Raw genomic sequence first — 23,574 nt, forward strand, 5'->3', positions numbered from 1 at the left:
TCTGAAAGGTTTTTTTTTTTTTTTTTTTTTAAATTAGAGGTAAATTGAATGTCCTCTTCCACAAATCTGGGGAAATAGTATGCTGGATTTTGCACTGTTGTTTAGTTGCTCAGTCATGTCCAACTCTTTGCAACCCCATGGACTGTACCCAACCCCATGCAACCTGCCAGGCTCCTCTGTCCACGGGATTTTCCAGGCAAGAATACAGGAGTGGGTTACCATTTCCTTCTCCAGGGGATCTTCCAGACCCAGTGATCAAACCCAGATCTCTTGCATTGGCAGGCAGATTCTTTACCACTGAGCCACCAGGGAAGACCTGGGTTTTGCATCAGTCAGATCATTGGCTATAATCTCAGGTCGGGCATGAATATTAAGCAGTTACTCTTCCTGTAATTTAGAGATTTCCCACTGCCCCCACCACCATACCTAAACTTTATACCTTATTTGTACATCTAGTTTGAATCTCAGTTTTTACTTGGGATGGGTTCAGGACATGTCTAGAGCCACCTAGGAGACTTTATTATGTTCTTGAACAGTACTTTGTGCTTTAATATTCCAGAGATTGGGAGAAGAGATTTCTTGGGTACTAGGTAATCTTAGGATTTTGCGTGTGTGCTGTCACTTTAGTCATATCCAACTCTTTGCAACACTATGGACTGTAGCCCGCCAGACTCCTCTGTTCATGGGGTTGCTCCAGGCAAGAATACTGGAGTGGGTTGCCATGCCCTCCTCCAGAAGATCTTCCCAACCCAGGGATCGAACCTGTGTCTCCTGTGGCTCTTGCATTTCAGGTAGATCCTTTACCACTGAACCACTGGGGAAGCGTCTTAGGATGTTTTTCAGACCCATATTCAGAGGTCTCCAGGCTCATCTCAGAAACCGAAGAAGCACATTTTGCATAGTTTGTGTGTGCCATGGAGGCAAGGATTTTGTCTGTCTTGTTTGGCACTCTGCTGAACCTTCATGGCACACACTCCACACTTAATAATTGGCCAGATGAGTAAAGGAATGAATTCAGCAGGGCTTTTAGTCATAAGCATTTACTTCCGTGGAACTATCATTGACCTAATATTTCCTTTTGGAGTGCTATAATCTCTCTCTCACTCTCCAAGAAACCAGAATCCTTCACAAGTTTTTTGTTGTTGTTGTTTTAAAATTTTTTTCAGACTATGTTTTCTGAAATTTCTTTTTAAACAGTTATATATACGTATATTTGGGCTTCCCAGGTGGCTCAAGTGGTAAAGAATCCGCCTGCCAATGCAAGAGACACAGGTTTGATCCCTGCCTTGGAAAGATCCCCTGGAGTAGGAAATGGCAACCCACTCCAGTATTCTTACCTGGAGAATCTCGTGGACAGAGGAGTCATGTGGGCTGCAGTCCATGGAGTTGCAAAGAGTTAGAGATGAATGAGCACACACAAGTACACTCATATATATTTTAACTTTTAAAAAACTCTTTACAGTTTGCTTTCGGAGGATACTAGAGAACCAATTCATTATTATAAAAACCGGTAAATAAGGAGGAATTATCTAGCATTTCTTTTGAGTTACCTATACAAAGTTAAGCAGTGATATTGATATATAGTTTACATACTATAAAGTTCACCCATCCAAAGTGTACAATTCAATGGTTTTTTGTATATTGACTGAGTTGTGTAACCATCACCATGATCTAATTGGTGCAGGAAGCATAGAACTCCAGATGGGGCTTGCAGCCAGAAAAATCCGCCAGTTCAAATCCTTGTTTCTGTTGCTGACAAGCAGTGTGATCTTGGGGCGAATTTCATAAGTTCTTGGCACCTTTGTTTTTCCTAGCTGTGAGATGATTCGTCACTCATATAGCTGTTGTGGGAAATAAATGAGGCGATGGATATCAAGCACATAGCTTGGAGTATGGCACAGAGCTGACATCTGGCAAACTTTCCTCCCCCCTCCCTGTGAATCTGTACCTTTAAGCTACTGGGCCACACAAGATGGTAGGCAGGGGTAGCGATGGCTGTTATCTGTGATATTCCTTGCTACTTTCTCCTTCTGCCAAAGCACAGAGAAAGGATCCTAAGAGAATAGCCTCTTATTCAATAACCAGCCCATCAACATCTGGCCAAGGTATCAACCAAGATGCCTCAATTTCTACCCATCAGCTTATCTTGGTGATTCTTCTTTCATAGTCTCTGTTCAGGAGGGTTGTCCTCTCTCAGAAAACCCCTGCACACACCCCCTCTTGGACTTCAATAAGTCATAGACTTTTATCTTCAGAAGTTTCTTCTAATGTTTCTTCTCCTAATGTTCAGGAGGGTTGTCAACTTTATGCATTTTTCTTTGCATTCACAGAATGTTAATGTTGGAAGAAACACTGGAGATAATCCAGTTAAACCTTCCTAACAGTCCATGGGGTCACTAAGAGTCGGACACGACTGAGCAACTTCCCTTTCACTTTGCACTTTGATGCATTGGAGAAGGAAATGGCAACCCACTCCAGTGTTCTTGCCTGGAGAATCCCAGGGGTGGGGGAGCCTGGTGGGCTTCCGTCTATGGGGTCGCACAGAATCGGACACAACTGACACAACTTAGCAGTTGTTAGTAGGACACAGCTTAGCAGCAGCAGCAACAGTCAAAGAAACTGAGGCCCAGAGGAGTGAAGTGACCTGCTTCCATAATTGGTAGGAACTCAAGACTCGTACACTGTCAGCATTTAATAGTGTAGTGAAGGAATGAATGCCTTAGAGTCTGTTCTCACGCCTCACTGGACCCAGGAATCAGATTGAAAGCTGAGGGCTTGAGTTCAGGTTTGGATCCCACTCTCTATTCCCCTTTCTTTAATAAAACAAGGATAAACCTGTCGCCATTAGCCTGCACTCATAAGCAATGAGATCAGAAGCCTAGCCGGAAGTACTACGATAAGTGGTTAGAATATTTCTGAAGTCAACATTGTTTGGAGAAAGTGAAAATTACAACTTCCAGCCTGATGAGTCTCTGCGTGTTTGGTCTGAATCCTGTGGTTCACTTTGGTTTCCCATTTCTGAGTGGAAAGAGCTGATGTTTTCCAGGCTTCACAGGGATCTAGAGGCAGGGGATTTGTTCTCTGCAAGTTACCCTATGGTTAGTGGCTGAGATGGTGAATAGGGGGTTCTGTACCAAGCCCCCTGAGCATGGCGGGTGCAGGGGGTGGAGGGGAGGAAGGTGGGAGACATCAGTAAAAGGAAGGGAAGAAAACTGGAGAGGTCAGTAAGCTCCATGTGTATGTGTGTTGCACACTCAGTCGTGTCTGACATTTTGTGATCCCCTGGATTCTCTGTCCATGCCAGGCTCTCTGTCCATGGGATTCTTCAGGCAAGAAGACTGAAGCAGGTTGCCATGCCTTCCTCTAGGGGATCTTCCTAACCCAGGGGTTGAACCTGTGTCTCTTGCATTGGCAGGCAGATTCTTTACTGCTGAGCCACCTGGGAAGTCCCAGAACTCATTTAAATTGATTTCTAGGTCCACATCTGAAATTCACAGGCCATAATTTCTGGGGCTAGCCATTTAGAAGTAGTTATATTTTCTTTTAGCAAGTACTATACAATGTAAGAGAATTTTTGTTCCCTCTCTCTCTCACCTCCTCCCTCCCTCCTCTGCCCTTCACTTCCCTTTTGTGAACAGGATGTTATATCCTTAGTGTGCTGGGTGCTGGGTAGGTTACAAACTCAGACCCTAGGCAGGCAAAAGAGTCAAAATGGGGAGGGGTTTTCTAACCAAAGAACTGTTAAGGGTCCTAATTTAAAATGAATAAAGTCTTTCAGCAGGCCCCCTCTTTCCCTAAATCAATTTGATTTTATGTAAACATTTATCTCCTTTGCACTTCCATACCATGCATCTAATAATGCCTTGGTGAACATTAATGTTTTCAGTAGGTACATTTTGGAGAAAGAGGGGATTGGGTAGATGAGGGGAAGTATAACAAAGTGAAAGCGTTATAAGGAGCCCAGTGGTGGTGAAACTTTCCAAAAACCAAGGAATTTGTGAGAAAGAGAAATTTTGGTTTTAGTAGGGGAAAAGATGTAAATTACTGATCAGTTGAGGGGGGGTGTGAGTGACAGTGCTCAGTTGCTAAGTCGTGTCCAACTCTTTTCAACCCTATCTATGGACTATTGCTTACAAGGTTCCTTTCTCCATGAGATTGTCCAAGGAAGAATACTGGAGTGGGTTGTCATTTCCTTCTCCAGGGGATCTTCCTGACCCAGGGATCGAACTTGCATCTCCTGCATTGGCAGGAGAATTATTTACCATTGAGCCACTTGGGAGTGAGTGGGTGTTGGAGAGCAAATTCCATGTGAGGTCAGGGGTTGTTGGTTGGAAAGAGACTCAAGTGAGAAAATGGCTGATTTTAAGTCTTTTGTGACAGCATTTCCAGGCATTTTAAGTGGCTGTTGGTGACCCTTCTAGGAAGACACAAGTGAAAATATACTCCCCCTTAAAAAAGAAAATGTTTGAATTCTGATTAACCTGTTGTTAAATACAAGGCCGCTTTCTTTTCTAACATGCTCCAGCTGCTCTAGACAAACACCCCATTGCACTTTCGAAAGCAGAGGCAGGTTGCGAGCTTGAACACTACAGAAAGCATCAAGGGGCATCTCTTTTGCCTTGTCATTCTCTGCCTGGTACCTCAGATAACAGCCCTGGACACCTCCATGGCCCAGGAAGTGATGCCTAACCTCCCACCCCAGAAAAGATTCAAAAAGAGAAATGAAAAGCAGATGCTATAAAATTTGAAAATAATATTTAGCTATTCTTTCCAAATTCACACCCAACCTTATTCATACATAGGGGTCAGGAGCACTTGGTCAAATATTTTTAGTAAATCTAGAGAAAATGCTCTAAAGAGTGCAATTCCTCTTCTCTCCTCTTTCATCATTTACTGTTTATCCTCCCATCAGTGTTTTCTTTTTTTTTTTTAAAGTGGTAAATACAATTAATTGGAGCACTCTCTAATTCTTTTGTGCGATCGTGAAAAAAATAAAAATAAACAGAAGGGCACCATGGGAGCATCTCACCAACCGTTGCTTTAAAAAATATAATTTTTGGAAGCATTGTTGATTTCTACTTATTTTTGTTGGTAAATCCTGGGGAAAATGTATATCTTTTCCTTTAAAGTTCTAATTCAAGGCATGGATGTGAGAGTTCTGAAGGGACTTTGGGACTGCGGTAAAATTTCGTTGTCATAGTAACAGAAAGGGAAATAGGCCTTGCTCACCTGGGACTTTAACACTGCAAAAGCTGAATTTTTTTTTTTTTAAGGAAAAGGACTCTGCAAGTGAAATAAATGAAAAACTTATGTATTTCAAAACAAAATTCCAAACATTAAACAGGTAAATGGCTGAAAAGACCAACTTCTGCCATTTTTCTTGGTTTCTGTCCTCATCTGATCAAAGAAGCCCAATTCTAAAAGTGCACAGAAGGGTTATCTAGAATATTACTGGCTTAAAAATATGTCTTACGAATGGTAACCTCAGACGGGTATTCTGCACCTTTGTATTTTTCTGGATAATCTATTGAAGGTCTGAAAGGACATTCACACTTGTTAATAGTCATAAAAACCCCAGCATATACCTGCACAGACTGTCTTAGGAGAGTAATATGGTTTTCTGATTTCATATCTATCGGTTGAAAATATCAGACCCCCTTTGTGTACGAGGGTTTACGTGTGAGGTGTGTGCATGTGCAAATGTGTGTGGCCAGCAGAAAGCGACATATGTGAGGAACCCTGGGATTCTGAGCTAAGTCATGTCATTTTTAACCCTCTGGAGAGAGATATTTTTGTACAGCAGGAGTTACTCCTGTTTGTGAAGCCTTTCTTCTTCTTCTCTCTCTCTTCTTTTATTTGAGAAAGAGCACACCCTAGCCACTCGGGGCCAGTGTACAAACCAGAACCCAGTTTGTGAACCACTCCACAACCCTCAACAGTGACGGAGCTGACTTGGGACCCAAAACATCCAAATTTGCAAACTGCAGCCGGTCAGCTAGCATTCCTTCCCAGGCAGGGCTGGCTGAAATTCCCCAGACCTGAAATCCAATCACTTTCCAATCAAATCTAATATAATGCAGATATAGTCTCTCTTAAAAAATGTTTACTTAAAAAGGTAACACATTGCTTTCTCTTCACAGATTCTTTTTAAAATTTTTCCTCAAGTGCAATCAGAATTGTTTGAAAACAGCAGGAAACCCAAGGGACATGAGAAGGTTTCAGGTAAGGGACCTGCAGTTCTTGCCTGGTAAATAAGTCATCCTATTTCTTCTCTCCTTAGCTCTCTCTTTTTTCCTTTTTTTTTTTTTTTTATTCCCCCCTAGAAAATATTATTCACGGATGCTGCTAACAATAAAAAAAGATTACTCTAAATGATCACCCTCTTCAGATAGTACTGAAGGTTTTTTCATTTTGTAATGTTTAGGACTTCTGTGTCCACTGCCAGAGCCCCAGGGGAAGGGCACCAACCCAGGCTGGAGATTTGATTTTAAGCCCTGAGGCTGCCCTGTGCACACACAGCTGCCCACAGCAGGAACCATGATCTTGATATTCAGCCACCTTGGGATTTTTCAAAGCAGCTTCTCTGTGCTTTCTGCAAGCAACAGCCTCTTCCTTTCCTTTGCCACCGATTAACTATTCAGTGGTCTCTCTCGGAGTGTCTGGGAGAGCAGCCGCCTAAGCAGCCGTGGTCACTTTAAGATCTCAGCATGACAACAAGACCCACGGGACAGTAACCCAGCTGCCTGGCAGTTAAATCTGCCACCAGTTTCATCACCCCTGCCACTGATGTACCGGGGATACAAGCTAATAAAAACACAGAGTGAGGCAAAGTGTGTCAGGTTGGAGATGTGAGGCAGGGCAGCCCGCTTGGCCCCCTTCCTTCATCTTTGATGGACCCACATTTCATCCACCAAATGGCTTTCCTGCCGTTCGTGGCCAGTCGAAATACCTCCCACCCCATTCCCCATAGAAAAATGGGAAATGTGTTAAACAATAGTATTCTAGCTTGAGACTTTAAAATCCTGGCAGCAACGTGGGAGATGGGGACGCTTAGCCTCACGTTTCAGGTGGGGAAAGCAAGATTCTGGGAGTTTAAATAACTCAACTGTTACCCCAGGAAGGAGATGGTAGAGCTGGGAGCCAGCGTCTGATCAAACTCCTTGCACTGGACCCTGAGTTCACAGCATGTGCATCTGTTAGGCTTATGCTTGCTATTGCCTTTATGGAGAGTCTTGATAATTTCTGAACAAGGGGCCCATATTCTTATTACACTGGACCCTACAAAGGATGCGGCTGCTCCTATCTGGCATTCGGAGCACTTCTGTGATTTAGCTGTGGCGTTATTAAAGAGTTAACAGGGGAGATGGGTACGGGCAAGGCCACTGAGCACAACCTGGAAAACCAAAAGTTCCTCTAATTTTTTTTTTCACTGAATCGTGAGTATCGAACAATCTTCTGGTGACCAGGATGTTTTCTGATTCCTTGTTTAACACTAATACCAGCCTCTCCTAAAAAGTTAAACCTTGTTTCTTCATCCTATCGACTCTTTTCCTTGCTGTATGATATGAAGACAAATAGAAACAAGAGGATTTTCTTGGGGGTCAAGCAGGAACATTGTGCATAGTGGAAGCTTATGGCACTCAGTTTCCAAATGGAAACATAAATAATTTCTGTCCAAAAAAACAGTGGAATTCCAAAGTGCCCAGATGATCTAAGCTTAGCTTTCATGTCCAGAAGAAGGAGAGGCAGGGAAAGAAGCTGGCAGCTTAGATTTGTATCCACCCTTATTCTCTATCATCCCTTCCAAAGAGCTTTAAATTTGAGAAGACACTTCTAAGAAGCTTTTAATAGAATGCATTGTCATTTTATTATTTTACCTTTATTTATCCCTGATTTTAGAAATGTACTCACTAAACAAATGCACCTAATATTTCCTTTACTTCTCGAAAACTTCTCTAAATGAAGTTTATAATGAGCCTGAATTTAAAAAAATTTTTTTAAGTGGATTTTGAGTCATTATTTGGACACAAAAACTTTCTTGGTAATTTAGGTACAAATACAGTCAATGAGCCTGAATTTTTAACAGGGTTAGAATAGATATTGTTCATCTCAAAATATGAGAAGTTCTTATCCTATGAGAATGTACTTGACTTTTGCAAAGACAATGAAAAAGTTTTTTATAAGCTTGTGGATTCTATGATTGTCTCATTTCCAGGGTACAGGTAAAGTCAACAGGAAAAAAGTCTTTTGCATTTTTTTACTGAGATATAACTCATATAACATATTCACAATGTGCAAGACAGTAGGTTTTGGTATATTCACAGTGTTGTGTAACCATCACCACCATATCATTCCTGAACATTTCCATCATCACAGGAGGAAACCCCATACTTCTCAATTCCTTTTTCTCTCCGCCCACTGACAACCACACATCTGCTTTCTGTCTCTACAGATTTGTCTGTTCTGGACATTTCCTATAAAGAGAATCATACAATATGTGGCCTGTAGTCTCTGGTTTCTTTCACTTAGCATGATGCTTTCAAGGTCCATCCATGTTGCAGCATGTATATTTCATTCCTTTTGTATGGCCGAATAATAGTCTATTGTAAAATATACCACATTTTAAAAATCTGTACATCAGTTGATGGACACTTGGGTTGTTTCTGTTTCTTGGCTTTTACAAATAACGCTGTTGTGAACATTCATGTATAAGTGTTTTTTTTTGTGGACATGGTTTTGATATCTTGAGTATATACCTAAGAGTAGAATTTCTGGGTCATATGATAACAACAGTTTAAGTTTTTGAGGAACTGACCAGCTGCTTTCCACAGTGGCTGCACCATTTTATGTTCCCACCAGTAATATATAAAGGTCTCAATTTCTTGATATAGTTGCCGCTACTTGTTTTCTGTTTAAAAAGAAAAAATCCTGACCATCCTATAAGTGTGAAGTGGTATCTTATTATGGTTTTGATTTGCTTTCCCTAATGACTAATGCAGAGAAGGCAATGGCACCCCACTCCAGTACTCTTGCCTGGAAAATCCCATGGATGGAGGAGCCTGGTGGGCTATAGTCCGTGGGGTTGCTAAGAGTCGGACACGACTGAGCGGCTTCACTTTCACTTTTCACTTTCATGCATTGGAGAAGGAAAATGGCAACCCACTCCAGTGTTCTTGCCTGGAGAATCCCAGGGACGGGGCAGCCTGGTGGGCTGCCGTCTATGGGGTCGCACAGAGTTGGACACGACTGAAGCAACTTAGCAGCAGCAGCAGCAATGACTAATGATTTGAGCGTCTTTTCATGTACTTTTTGGCTATTTGCATATCTTCTTTAACGAAAAGCCTAAAACTGAGTGATTTCACTTTCTTTGTAAATGTGTTAGTCGTTCAGTCGTGGTCGACTCTTTGTGACCCCATGGACTGTAGCCTGCCAGGCTCCTTTGTCCGTGGAATTCTACAGGCAAGAATACTGGGATGGGTTGCCATTTCTTTCTCCAGGAGATTTCCCAACCCAGGGATTGAACCTAGGTCTCCTGCATTGCAGGCAGATTCTTTACCATCTGAGCCACCAGGGAAGCCCAAATGTCTAATTCAAATCCTTTAAGTGAAGTGAAGTAAAAGTCACTCAGTCGTGTCTGACTCTTTGTGACCCCATGGACTATACGGTCCATGGAATTCTCTAGGCCAGAATACTGGAGTGGGTAGCCTTTCCCTTCTCCAGGGGATCTTCCCAACCCAGGGATCGAACCAGCGTCTTCTGCATTGCAGGCAGATTTTTTACCAACTGAGCTATTGCCCATTTTCAAATTAGGTTACCTTTTTATTGTTGAGTTTTAGGAGTTCTTGATGGGCTTCCAAGGTGGTGCTGCTGGTAAAGAATCCCCCTGCCAGTACAGGAGATGTAAGAAACACAAGTTCAATCCCTGGGTGGGGAAGATCCCCTGAGGAGGGCATGGCAACCCACTCCTGTGTTCTTGCCTGGAGAATCTCATGGACCCGGAGCTTGGCAGGCTGCAGTCTGTAGGGTCAAATAGAGTCAGACATGACTGAGGCAACTTAGCAAGTGTTCTTTATATATTCAGAATACTAGGCCCTCAGATAGATGATTTGCAAATATTTTTCTCATTTTATCACTGGCTTTTCACATTCTTGACAGTATCCTTTGATTCACCAAATTGGAAAGTTTTATACTGTACTCAGATTCTCTTGGGCTTCCCTTGTGGCTCAGCTGGTAAAGAATCTGCTTGCAATGCAGAAGACCTGGGTTCAGTCCCTGGGTTGGGAAGATCCCCTGGAGAAGGGAAAGGCTACCCACTCCAGTATTCTGGTCTGGAAAATTCCATGGACTATAGTCCTTGGGGTCACAAAGAGTCGGACACAACTGAGCGACTTTCACTTCACTTCACTTCACTTCAGATTCTCTTATGAATATAGCCTTCTATGAAAGATCTTTAAAGTGGAGAAAGGCTTGCTTATGTGCTCTGAAGGTCAAGTAAGAAACTTGGATCAAGTTTAGTATATGAAACAAAACCAGAGATAGTAGGTAGTTATGAGAATGAGCTGAAGGAATGGTAGCTTAGGAATTCCTAGAATATATACATATATATATATAGTCTGAATTTTATAAATATATATAAATATAATCTATGTATTATAAATTTATACTTATATGTATAATTCAGAATGACAAATATAATAATTTTAAAACATATGAACAAATAACTTCAATTCTCTACCTTTGGTATAGAATCAAACATAGATTTAATCTTAAGTATTTTTTTTTTTGGGTGGAAATTTTGATCTGAGCAGAATAAAAATACAAAATATTTCTAACCAAATCATGGATCCAAGCAAACTCTCTCTCCTCTCTCCTCTTCCCACTCTTCTCCAAACACTGGTAGAACCTAGGTTCCTTTTCCAAAAACCATCAAATAACAAAATCATTATATCACACATTTTCCAACCTGAACCAAACCTCTCTTTCATTCAATTCAAGTTCTAACTATCATGGGTATATAAAATATTTATTGAAACATAAGAGTTTTAATTCTTTTTTGGGCTCAGACCCCTTTGAGAATTTCATATAAGCTATAGTTTTGTCCCAATAAAAAGCTATGTTTCAACAAAGTTACATTTAAAATTACAAGGGTTCCCAAACCTCTTAAAACATCTCTGAGAAGTACATGGACCCCTGATCTAAGTAAATGAAATTTATCTGATACCCAGTGGACATCCTCTATGTAATTTAACCCTTACAATAGGGACCTGTCCATTCTTGGCTTTAAAGACCACCTGTTCCCAGATGCCTCCTGGATCCATATCATCAGACTTTTCTCCCTTCTCTGGAGCTGCAGAAACCCAGCTTTACCTCCCTCCTGGGCCTCTTCTCTTAGATGACTAATGAACTCATGCTCAAGGCAGAACTCAGTCCCACCTCCCTGATCCATGCCTTCCTCAATTATTATTAAAGCGTCACTCCCTCCTGCTAAGTATCTATAAAATCCACCTCCCTCTCCTGAAAAACTGCCACAGACCCTTGTCTCTCCTCCTTTGTCTAATCTATCCTCAACACGGCTGCCAAAGTGATCTTTTAAAACATGTCTGCTGCTGCTGCTGCTAAGTCGCTTCAGTCGTGTCTGACTCTGTGCGACCCCATAGACGGCAGCCCACCAGGCTCCCCCGTCCCTGGGATTCTCCAGGCAAGAACACTGGAGTGGGAGTAAAACATGTCACTCCTCTGCTTAAGTATGTTATAACTATCTCCTGTCTGTGGACAAAAGCTTGGATATGAAAGGGCATGGCTGAGAAATAGCTTCATAACAGGCAGGCTTCTGCCATGCACCCCACCTAATGCTTCCATATGCCCCCCCACCCATCAGGCACACCTCACTGATTTCTGTTCCATGTGGAACAGACTGCTTGGAGACTTCCCATGTGTTCACCCTTCTGCCTGGGAAGCCTTAACTCCTCTCCAGTCTGTGACTTCTGCTTATTTTTCAAGATATACCTGTCACCTCTTCATTGAGGCACTTTTTAAAAGAAATTTATTTTATTGAAATATAGTTGATTATAATGTTGTTAGTTTTTGCTATACAGCAAAGTGTTTCAGATGTGTGTGTGTGTGTGTGTGTGTGTGTGTGTGTGTTGGTTGTTCAGTTGTGTTCGACTCTTTGAAATCCCAGGGACTGTAGCCACCAGGTTCCTCTGTCCATGGAATTCACCAGGCAAGATACTGGAGTGAAGAACAACAACAACAAAAAGAATACTGCAGTGGGTAGCCATGCCCTTCTCCAGGGAATTTTCCCAGCCCCAGAACTGAACCTGCATCTCTTGCATTGCAGGAGGATTCTTTACCATTGAGCCACCAGGGAGCTCCCCGCTCAATATATATATATATATAAATATATATACACACACATATATATGTGTATATATATATGTATATATACATATATGAATACATATATGTATATATATGTACATGTATATATATGTATATAGTTTCATATTCTTTTCCATCGCAATTTTTTTTTTTGGTTGCACTGGGTTTTTTGCTGTGGCTAGCACTAGGGCTTAGTTGCTCTGAGGCACATGGGATTGTGGTTCCCTGACCAGGGCTCCAACCTGAGGCCTCTGCATTGGAAGGTGAATTCTTAATCACTGGACCACCGGGGAAGTTCCTCCATTTCAATTTATCACAGGATATTGAATATAGTTCCCTGTGCTATACAGTTGGATCTTGTTTTTGATCCATCCTAGTTGTAATAGTTTGCATCTGCTAAGCCCAAACTCCCAATTCATCCGCCTCCCCCACAGTGAGGCACTTTTGGACTTTTCCTGGCGGACTTATTGGTTCTTGCTTCTGTGCCAACATACTTCTCTACAAGCTTCTACTAATGCCATTGATCACATTGCCTTGCAATTATGATTTGTCTAAGAGGCTATGTGCTGCTTGAGGGTAATCGGCATGTTTTATTCATATTTTTATTTTTCCCCAATGCCAGTCATTCTTTGGAGCTCCAAAAATGGTCATTAAATGAATTAAGAGAAGAAAGAAAGAAAAGGAAGGAAGGAGCAGAGGAAGGAAAAAAAAGAAAAGGGCCCCCAAAGTATATCTAAATCCATGGACCATGAAGGCAGAAAATCACTTCCGCCCTCCTTGAAATGGAACGATTAGGTAACACGCAGATTAACAGCTTGGTAAAGGAAAGGTAAAGAAATTTATGTCTAGTTTAAGCTGACAGGCCTGTTAAGACATAATGAACCCCATTCTTTATTTCTCCGAATGGTAGGTGGAGAGCGGGCAGCTGGAAAACCCAGAGAAAAATCAAGCCATTTTCTTGGAAGACTCAGGCACGTTGTCATTTCCCACATTCAAGTCCTAAAACATAGTAGAAGTTGACAACAATCAGGACTTTTGTTGCCAATTCACTCTCATAGACAGGCTGCCTGGTTCTGCTCCAAGTTATAGTGAAAACACAGATGCCCTCTTTCATTGATTCATTCACCCAACCAATGCTGTTGAGGAAATTCTATGTGCCTGGCACTATCCTAGGTGCTGGAAGGATATGTGTGTGTGTTTGGTCAATAAGTCATGTCTATTTCTTTTGCAAGCCCGTGGACTGTAGCTCTCCAGGCTCTTCTGTCCATGAGATTTCCCAGGCAGGAATACAGAAGTGGGTTGCCATTTCCTTCTCCAGGGGAGGTTCCCAACCCAGAGATCAAACTCACATCTCTTATATCTCCTGCATTGGCAAGTGGGTTCTTTACCACTAGTGCCACTTGGGAAGCCCTTCCCATCATATGGGCAGCACCAACTGGTACATTACTCATTCTGGAGTTGGTGGCAGGTTCCTCGGATCTCCAACTCCAGAATCATTTAAAATGAATCCCTTCCCACTTGTAGCTTTATTACTGGGATAAATATTCTTACTGTCATTTGCTGAATTTTTCTGGGTGACTCTCAGATGTCTCAAGTTCACCCTTACATAGTGCTTAGCTGCTCAGTCATGTCCAACTCTTTGCGACCCCATGAACTGTAGCCTGCCAGGCTCCTCTGTCCATAGGATTCTCCAGGCAAGAATACTGGAGTTGGTTGCCATTTTCTTCTCCAGGGGATCTTCCCAACCCAGGGATCAAACCCAGGTCTCCCACACTACAGGCGGATTCTTTACCATCTGAGCCACCAGGGAAGCCCCTACCCCTACGTTATTCCCTTTTTAATAATACAAGAGGCCCACCAAAGCAATCATTTTCTTATATAGCTATACCAGTGAGAGAAAAGAGATACATATACAGGTCTTGCCATCCCTTGCTTCAAGAGATAAGAGATCAAAAGTTGTGGATGGGGGCATACATTTCAGGTGAAAGAAAAGTCATGGGCTTCCCTGATGGCTCAGTGGTAAAGAATCTGCCTGCCAACTCAGGAGATGGGGGTTTGATCCCTCAGCCAGAAAGATCCCACATGCTGCGGAGCAACTAAGCCTGTGCACCACATCTGCTGAGCCTGTGCTCTAGAGCTTGGGAACCACAACTACTGAAGTCCACTTGCCCCAGAGCCCATACTCCCATACTCCACAACAAGAGAAGCCATGGCAGTGAGAAGTCCGAATAGCAAAACCCCGCTCACCACAAGCAGAGAAAAGCCTGCATAGCAACAAAGACCCAGCAAAGTAAAAAATAAATAAAATTATTTAAAAAAAAAAAAAAGGCAAGAAGTCATGTCCGGACCCAAATTGGCTGAATTGATGTCTGTCTGGTTATGGGAATCTGTACACAACCCTGGGCCTGTTGGAAGGACCCTCATTGGAGGGTTCCTGGAGGAGCTGGGGAAGGGTTGGTGCTTTGTCAGGACATGCTGAGCAGGTCTGGTAGACCTCTGAGAAAGAGAGCAGGAATCCACGGTGGTCAGAAGACACTACAATCTTCTCCATCAGCATGGAGAATGGAAGTGAGGTGTGTGAGGGCGGACTGACGTCATTGGAATCGCTGGATAATCTGGGAAGCCTAGAGCCTATGAGTGCAACATGCTGGATGCACCCACCACATAGAAACAATGGGGCAGTTCGCATGGATAGATGGCAGAGACCCTTAGTCTGCACAGCTGGGCAGCGGTCATTCGTCTATTTGACTGATCGACGTGAGAGCAAAGGGCAGGGCTGCTCATGTCTTGGAACAGGGCCAGGCTCCATCCAACAAACCCGTATGATTTCCTAAACCCCAGTTCTTATATAAAACCTTTTCATGGCACCACCATCTATTTTCCTTAAGTAAAAAAATGGTGAATGTTTCTCTCACACCGTGGAAGAGGGAAACGAGAGTTTAAATTAACTCCAAATGCTAAAAATTTAATACAGCGCCAGCTGCCTGCAGGTTTCTTCAGTTCAAAATCTCTGAGAGCAGGAGCCACCCCAGCTGCTCTGTGATCTCACCCACCATGGGAAGGCTGCGGGGCTACTGAGCCACACTTTTCAAGCACGTAATGAAAACCACTTGACTTACGGCCTCTCTGATCAACAGGTGAGTCCATTATCTGGTGGGAGAACAAACCAGAGAGTCCAAGTTAAGAAAGAATAATTATCTATTAGGAGTCAGGGAAAAAAAAGAAAAACCACCACCACCTCTGAGGGTTCAGGGATCTTTTGCTCAGCCTAATGTTTTAAGCTTAGGGAAAGCTTGCTGTGGGTTACTTCAAGCTTTTGTCTGTGGGGTGAATCTGTCCACCCCTCATCCCCTGCTTTTGATATCTCAAATGGGGACAGGAATTAGGGTTTAAGAATTTTGACCAGTTCACATAAGAAATGGGTTTTGAATTATTTGTGGGAGAAAATGGAGAGAAATAAAAGCAGATTGTTGCCTCTATAACTCTTGGGAAATTCCATGTCAGACTTGAGCTGTGTGGTGCTTAGTTGCTCTGTCGTGTCTGACTCTACGACCCTATGGGCTGTAGCCTGCCAGGCTCCTCTGTCCATGGGATTTCGCAGGCAAGAATACTGGAGTGGGTTGCCATTTCCTCCTCCGGGGGATCTTCCCAACATTTTAAGAGACTCAAATCTGGGCACTAAAACCAACCCTTGAACATATTCCAGGACCATCAGATGCAGAACTTCCTGGAAAGGAAAGTTTTCTTAGTTTTGCAGTAAGAGTGCATAGATTCTTAAGCTTCTCATGGAGCCTACGTGTTCCTGGATTTTGATGGATACCAGGTGATTCACAAGGTCCCTGAGGACAGCATTTGGGGAAAAAGACTGGCCCAGCCAAATCAAGAACTGCATCGAATGTGTTAAGGCTCCTCTGTGGCTCTCAAAATGTTTGCCAGTAAAACACTGCCCTTGACCACAACCATCCCACTTGGTGTACCTTTCCGATTGGAAAAGCAATGACCTCGATGGAATACAATGAGGTGAGGTGGATGTTGCAAGTATCATTATCTCTGGCCTTTGGGATGAAGGGAAATTTGGTTGTAAAGCAGGTTAACGACCTTTGGGCTTCCTGATGACCTAAAAGGCAGGTTGAGGACTTCCTTGGTGGTGTAGTGGATAAGAATCTACTGCCAAAGCAGGGACACGGGTTTGATCCCTGTTCTGGAAAGATCCCACATGCTGCAGAGCAACTAGGCCTGTGTGTCACCACTACTGAGTCTGCACACCCTAGAGCCCACGAGCCGCAACTATTGAGCCTTCGTGCTGCAACTTCTGAAGCCCACCTGCCAAGATCCTGTGCTTCACCAAGAGAAGCCCAAGCACCACAGCTAGAAAGTCGCCCCTGATTTCCACAACTAGAGAAAGCCCGAGTGCAGCAATGAAGACTCAGCACAGCCTAAAGTAAATAAATAAAGCAGTGTGTAGATGTCGAAAAAAAAAGAAATAAAAAATGTTTAAAAAGCTGCCACTTGATGTCTGTACATATTCAACTGGGTTTTTTTTTTTTTTTTTTACAAGCAAGCTCTAAAAGGTGTCCATCCTAAGCCAAATCTGCCAAAATATGCCAGCAGAAATGTTCTTTGGCATATTGCCCCACTTAACGCCAATTAGAATTTTTTTTTTGCCAGAATAATCTTTTCAGCAACCTTGAATTGCATAACAAGTTTTGCAACCCTTCAAGGCCCATCTCAGCTCTCATTTCCTTGATGAAAATGTTGGTTACTGCCCTCAGTGCTGGTTAATTTTCTTACCTTTGGACTCCTAGAGGATGCAGTGGCCACATAATTCAGTCCTCAATTATGTATTACCATATAGTAATACTTCCTGATTATGTGTAGTGTTTGCTCTTTTTTTTTTTTTTTTTACATATTTATTTATTTGGCTAGGCTGAGTCTTAAGTGCAGCCTGTGGGATCTTTGTTTCCCAACCAAGGATCAAACCCAGGCTCCTTGCTTTGGGAACTTGGAGTCTCAGCCACTGGACCATGGGGAAGTCCCAGTGTGGCATTTGTTCTGCTTTATTGATTGCATGCTTCCCTGGTGGCCGAGATGGTAAAGAATCCGCCTGCAATGCGGGAGATCTGGGTTCAACCTCTGGGTCGGGAAGATCTTCTGGGAAGGGAATGGCTACCCACTCCAGTATTCTTGCCTGGAGAATTCCATGGAGAGTGGAGTCTGGCAGGCTCCATGGGGTCGCAAAGAGCTGGACATGACTGAGTGACTGACTCACATGGATCAGTTGCATAGTAAGCACTGTGAGGCAGTGACAGTGTTCTGTAGGCCTGCATTGCATGTGGCACAGTGCCTGGAAGGTCACAAAATGCCTCTGACTCACTGAAACACAGAGCTGTCTGGTGACTTCAGAACGTATCTTCTCAGTACTTAGGTCATGAATGCCATGGCCCCCCTCCCTGGCTGTGAGCAACTCCAGAACGCCCCACATCTGTCTCAACAGCAATCAACTTGGCGTTCTCTCGATTGCTACTTGATACTCAACTGAACAGAAAATGTAGCCTCGGGGAATATGAAACAACAGCAATTGCTAAGAATTCTGGGAATTCCTTTAAAAAAAAAGATGACAGAATCCATACTTACGGGGTATGTAGGTGTTTAAAGGTAATTTTGGAGACTCTGGAGTCTAGTAACAAAGAAGAATCCGGGCTTTAAATCTGGCTTGAAAATATGATGTGTGCCAAGAATAAAAGGTAGAGGGAAACAACTTGCAGTAGCCAATTTGTTTGTTCTTTGCCTGGGTTGAATTATGGAGGCTTAGACAAAATTGTTTCATCAGATTCCCCTGGTCGAATGTGAGAATTCGCCAGGGTATAAAAACATCAATGGAGTATTTCTTCTCACAGTGTGGACTCCCAAATCTAATCGCCCACCACAGCCAGAAGCCTGTCTTGATTTTCTCTGTCCCTTTAATGGTCTCTGTGTCTCTTTCCTCCTTCCACAGGTGGAAAATAAAATCCCACATAATAGTTATGCTTTGGGAAAGCTGAAATAACATATAGAGCAACTGAACAGTTATAAGGGAAAAGCACATCATGAATTTAATTCCATTTCCAGATGTAAAATGTCATAAAGAATTTTTTTCCATGCTTGGTAAAATAACAGGAATTTTTGAGGCCATTTTATTTAGCTTGGTGGGTGCATGTTTATAAGTAGGTATCAGAGCCTTCCACTTCGAGTGGGCTATCAATGCTACATACTGTAACTTTACATAGATTAAACTACCATAGGCCCCCACCTTCAGCTAGAAGCTGCATGTTGTTGTTATTATTGTTCATTGCTAAGTCATGTCTGACTCTCTGAGACCCCATGAACTGTAGCCCACCAGGCTCCTCTGTCCATACCCTTGTTGAAATGGAGGGGAAATGTATCTGACTAATGGTAGAATCGGGTGTATTTTCAAAGCCAGAGCTCTGATCCATTCAGGGAGGTTTCCAGCCAACGTGATGATTCTCCAGCGACTTACAGAGATAGACACTGGGTTTCTCGTCTGTTTCAAAGAGCAGACCAGTTAATCATTCCACACATTTTTCATTTTGACTTCTCTTTTTCTTTTACCCTCTTGTGTGAGACTTAGGGTCTTTGTAGGAACACCTGGGTATGAGCTGAGAAAGCTTGGCTGGGAATAGGATTCAAGCTGATCTCTGACTCAACTCAATCATACAGTTACAGAGTTTTGAGAAGCATAGATTTTTTTTTTTTTTTTCAGTGTGATGTTCCAAAAATCCATAGACATTTCAGAGTGAGGTGTAAAAATAACTCTCTTTGTGACCCCATGGACTGCAGCCCGCCACTCTGTCCATGGGATTTTTTTCAGGCAGGAATACTGGAGTGGGTTGCCATTTCCTCCTCCAGGGGATCTTCCTTACCCAGGGATCAAACTGAGTCTTTTGAGTCTCCTGCATTGCCAGGCAGGTTCTGCACCGCCTGGGAGTGCCCAGAATAACCCAAGGGTGGGAGCAAATCAGGGTGGTAAAAATCCTGCTGTTACGTGATATCATTTCTGATACCAAAGGAACAGCTCCTCTATTGGAAAACTGGTTGTACAGGCAGATTAACAGATGGGCCCACCAAAAGGGTAACTCCCACCATGGCCTGTTTTAGGCAGGAAGGAGCTCTTTACAACTCAGCTCCTTTGCATAAATTATTAGAGTAGGGGTCACAGGATTGCTCTTGGGTGATGAGAAGAAAAATATAATGTGAGAAAGCCATCCATTTTCTTGAGAACTTTGAGTGGTCTGCTAACACAGTTATAGCTTTTGTTCTTACATTACCTTTTTTTTTTTTTAAGGGGAGACACAAACGTTTTACTGATGTTTCCATTTCTGTATATTCAGCTAAAACTCCCATTTAATTGGATGATTCAAAATGGAATCTGTACTGTCACTGTGCCAACTGCTCCAGTTGGTTCCTATTTATTGATCTGGTCTCACTAAAAATGAGAGATGGCGCTAAGCAAAAATGAGGAATGGCAAAATGTGGAAAGTTACTCTCGCTGTAAAAAAATGAAAGTGATTTCTGTTGATCCCTATTTCTCCTTCTCGGCACCTTGACTGAAAGCAACCGAGTCTTAAATGATATTTGTGTGAATGTTGCTATTTAGTCGCTAAGTCGTGTCTGACACTTTTGCAACCTCATGGACCGTAGGCCAACCGGCCCCTCTGTCCATGGGATTTCCCAGGCAAGAATACTGGAGTGAGTTGCCGTTTTCTTCTCCAGGGGATCTTCCCAATCCAGGGATTGAATCCAAGTCTCCTGCATTGGCAGGCAGGTTCTTTACCACCGAGCCACCCAGGAAACCCGTTTGCATGAACATCATTAGTTATTGTTTATGTGTTGAGTTGAAGCGTGCCAGTGGAGGACAGCCAGCACCTACAATGCTTAGTTTTCAGATCTGCAGGCCTTCCTACTGGAGCTCTGAGTTGAAATACAGATACACTGACTCTGAGAAACAAATGAAAGCTGTCACTGGTGTCAACAGCAAAAGCCGGAGGTCCATCCCATACAAATTATGGACATCTGTATTCCTAATTGTCATCCTTTTGGACTGTGCCAGTGAAACAGCAATGCCAAGAGAGTCTGAGAGCTTTAGAAAAACCAGGTATAAGGTTTAGGTGATAGGAGACATTGATGAGACCGAGAAGACCTTTTGGAAGGAATTCTATCCATGTGTTTGTTAAAATACTCGAGATTTTCTAGTTTCAGGTACCTCCTAATGGCACGCTTTGTCAATACTCCACTTGCTACTTCTAAGACAGATCAGTTTATGATCTTAGAAGAACAAGTGGTATGGATGATTCTAGGATCAGAAGATCGTTGGCAAAGATGCCTACAAATAGTTAACAAGGTAATGGTAAGAAATGTTGACCTTGATTTGTTTGGCTAAGATGTAAAGATTTTTGAAGGTCAAAGGTGTCCTTGTGTAGTGTTTTGGAGTCTAACTGTGTCTGACCCTCTAACATTAAGCTGCTGTGGCCTGCAGTTTTGAAGAGTGAAGCAAACCAGGGGGAAAGGGAGAAGGGGGAGAGAACAGGAAATGGAGTGAGGTGTTTCAGGAAGTTGTCAGGGGTTGACTGATTGATTCCAGATGGGAAAGGTCAGCCTTCATGACCCAGGAAATACTCACTGGGGGAAAGAAGTTGGCTTGTGGAAGGGGAAGGCCTGGGAGGGAGACGATGCTGGAATGCACAGTCCACTTCCTTCAGTCTTCAAACATTCAGAAACTTTAACTTCTCTGAATAGAATAATATCGGTGTTGTCATCGTTCATCAGAAAACAGTGAAGGAAGTTAAATTGGAAGCTTTGAGTGTACCAAATGTATCTTTGCCTCCCTCATGTATTTCGTTCTTTCAGAAGGAGAAGGAATGCATGGAAAAGTCAGTATTTGTGTGTGTCTCCACGTACAAGAACAACAACCATTCCTTAAAAGAAAAAAAAAGAACAACAACCAAATATGTCTGGTTTCACATGATGGAGTTTGTGTATCAAATCCTTTACATTTTGCAAATTCAGTTAAATTGGCAGCCCTTCCTAGATACCTCACTGTCTTAAGATATTTAGAATATTAAAAACGGGGACTCGCCTCATATCGATATATATACAGCCACACGCACATACATTTGGACATAATTTAAAATCTTGTAATAAATTTTGCAGACACTGAAATAATTCAGGTTAATTCCCTTGCTGTCAGGAGAGGCCAGCGCTAGCCAGCAAGAGATTAAAATTTATTTCCATTGTTAATAGAAAATAATGAAGTGCATCTGAACCATCAGGGTATGTCATTCGGGAAATGTTCTCTTTGGAACTGAGTCTCACTCCACCCAAATGGACAATGATGAAATCAGCTGGCTCAAAAAAGCCCCATATTTTGTGGCAGGAATGCACAAGGAGCATGAACGTACAGTATAACAAGGAGCCTGTGGAATGAATTAAAGCGGTCTTGGGGAGAATGCTCTTCATGTCCACATAATCCTCACCTGAGCGGGCGTTCCCCTCCTTGTGCCCAGCACAGCTCATTAGCAGTGAAAGCCTGAAGTACCCTCTGTTTTTTTTTCTCCCCCAACAGATGAGAGCAATGTCCATTCACACACACAATTTATAAAATTGATCTGATTCCTCATTTTTCCCCTCCATCTTCTCCTATTATTTTCAGAGGGTAAACAGAGACAGAGGTGGTTGCTTTCAGCCTTCATGCTCATCTTAACTCTGGGAACCAGGAGACCCTCGGCTCCTCCCTCCCTTTGACTGCGACGCCACCCTCTGCTCTGCTGAAAGGCCCTGTAAGAGTATGTGCCTTATGTCCTGGCAGAAAGTGATGCAGGTCTCTGCCTTATGGTGGCCACTGCATGATAGGAACTTTCTGGAAGGCCTTTCCCCAGACTCTTAATATGTTAACAAGGACACAATTGAAAACAGATTTGGAAGTAGACGGCTGCATCCCTGAATTGTGAGCAATTACACTGATAGTAATTTTCTGAATGACTATGGAGGCTCCTTTAAGTTCTGATTTCACAGTGAGCAGGGCCATGAAACAGGTAGTGAATTCACTAGTGGAGAAGCTAAGTGTGGGAGACACACTCGTCGACTAGGAACACATCGTTCTGTGGTCTTACAGTCTCCAAGGCCTGATGTAATAATACCCGATATATAGCAGACAGTGACCACTGCGTCTAAGTTAATAAATGCAGCCCACTGTGTCCATGTAAAAACTTCTGAATGCCACTGTCATGCTCGTGGCACCAGGCTAGGTGACATACTTTGTGGGCTCATAGTTTTAAGGGTTCTTCCAAATCCTTATTATATTACAATATATATAAAAAATTTTTACTTCATTGTACATCAGAAACTAACACAGTATTGTAAGCAACTATACCTCAATTGAAAAAAAAAAAGATGCCATCTGAAATCCTATTTGAGGTTAAAAAAAAATCAGGAGAGTATTGCTTGGAAAAGTGTATTGGGTAGGACGGACTGAAAGGAGGCCCAAATAACTTTCTGGGGAGACAGAAATGTTTTATATTGTGATATGGTGTGGATTACCTGGGTATATCCATTTATCAAAATTGTACAGTAATTGCATGTAAATTTCACTTAAAAAAAGACTCATTATGTTTATTTTGTTCGTTTCAAATAATTCATGGTAAAGAGATGTGACATGCCATTGAGTGAATCTTGTTTTGTATTAATATAAAATATTACCTCTTAAGAGGTAAGGCAAGGTCCAGGTTTGTCCCCTCTCTATTTAATAAGTAAGGAAGTGTGTGCTAAGTTGCTTCAGTCGTGTCCAACTCTTTGTGACCATGTGAACTGTAGCCCACCAGGCTCCTCTGTCCATGGGATTCTCCAGGCAAGAATATTGGAGTGGGTTGCCATACCCTTCTCCAGGGGATCTTCCCGACCCAGGGGTTGAACCTGGGTCTCCTGCGTCTCCTGCATTGCAGGCAAACTCTTCAAGGGTGGGCAAAAAATTCCAAGTAGAGTATCAGCGAGTTTAATTTGGGAGTGGACATATCTATTTAATCTCTTTCCTCAGAGATATATATATATATATATACTTGAGTATGTATATAAGAAGTTCCTTTCTCAAACACAAAGAATTGCCACATGTAACTAACAAGTGACTCACCTTCCTGGGTCAGT

The 23,574-nt window shown here is 42.6% G+C and overlaps 1 protein-coding gene across 1 annotated transcript in view; it reads left to right on the top strand.

Moving 5' to 3' along the window:
- Nucleotides 1-23,574, top strand: part of EBF2 (early B-cell factor 2) — a 223,289-nt gene that overhangs the window by 148,573 nt on the left and 51,142 nt on the right. The window contains exon 7 of the mRNA XM_010840164.1: nucleotides 6,141-6,222. Coding sequence (XP_010838466.1) covers nucleotides 6,141-6,222 — 82 coding nt within the window. The remainder of the gene's footprint in view (nucleotides 1-6,140; nucleotides 6,223-23,574) is intronic.

The sequence above is a fragment of the Bison bison genome, unplaced genomic scaffold, assembly GCF_000754665.1.
Source record: "Bison bison bison isolate TAMUID 2011002044 unplaced genomic scaffold, Bison_UMD1.0 scf7180017864141, whole genome shotgun sequence".
Taxonomy (NCBI): Eukaryota; Metazoa; Chordata; class Mammalia; order Artiodactyla; family Bovidae; genus Bison; species Bison bison.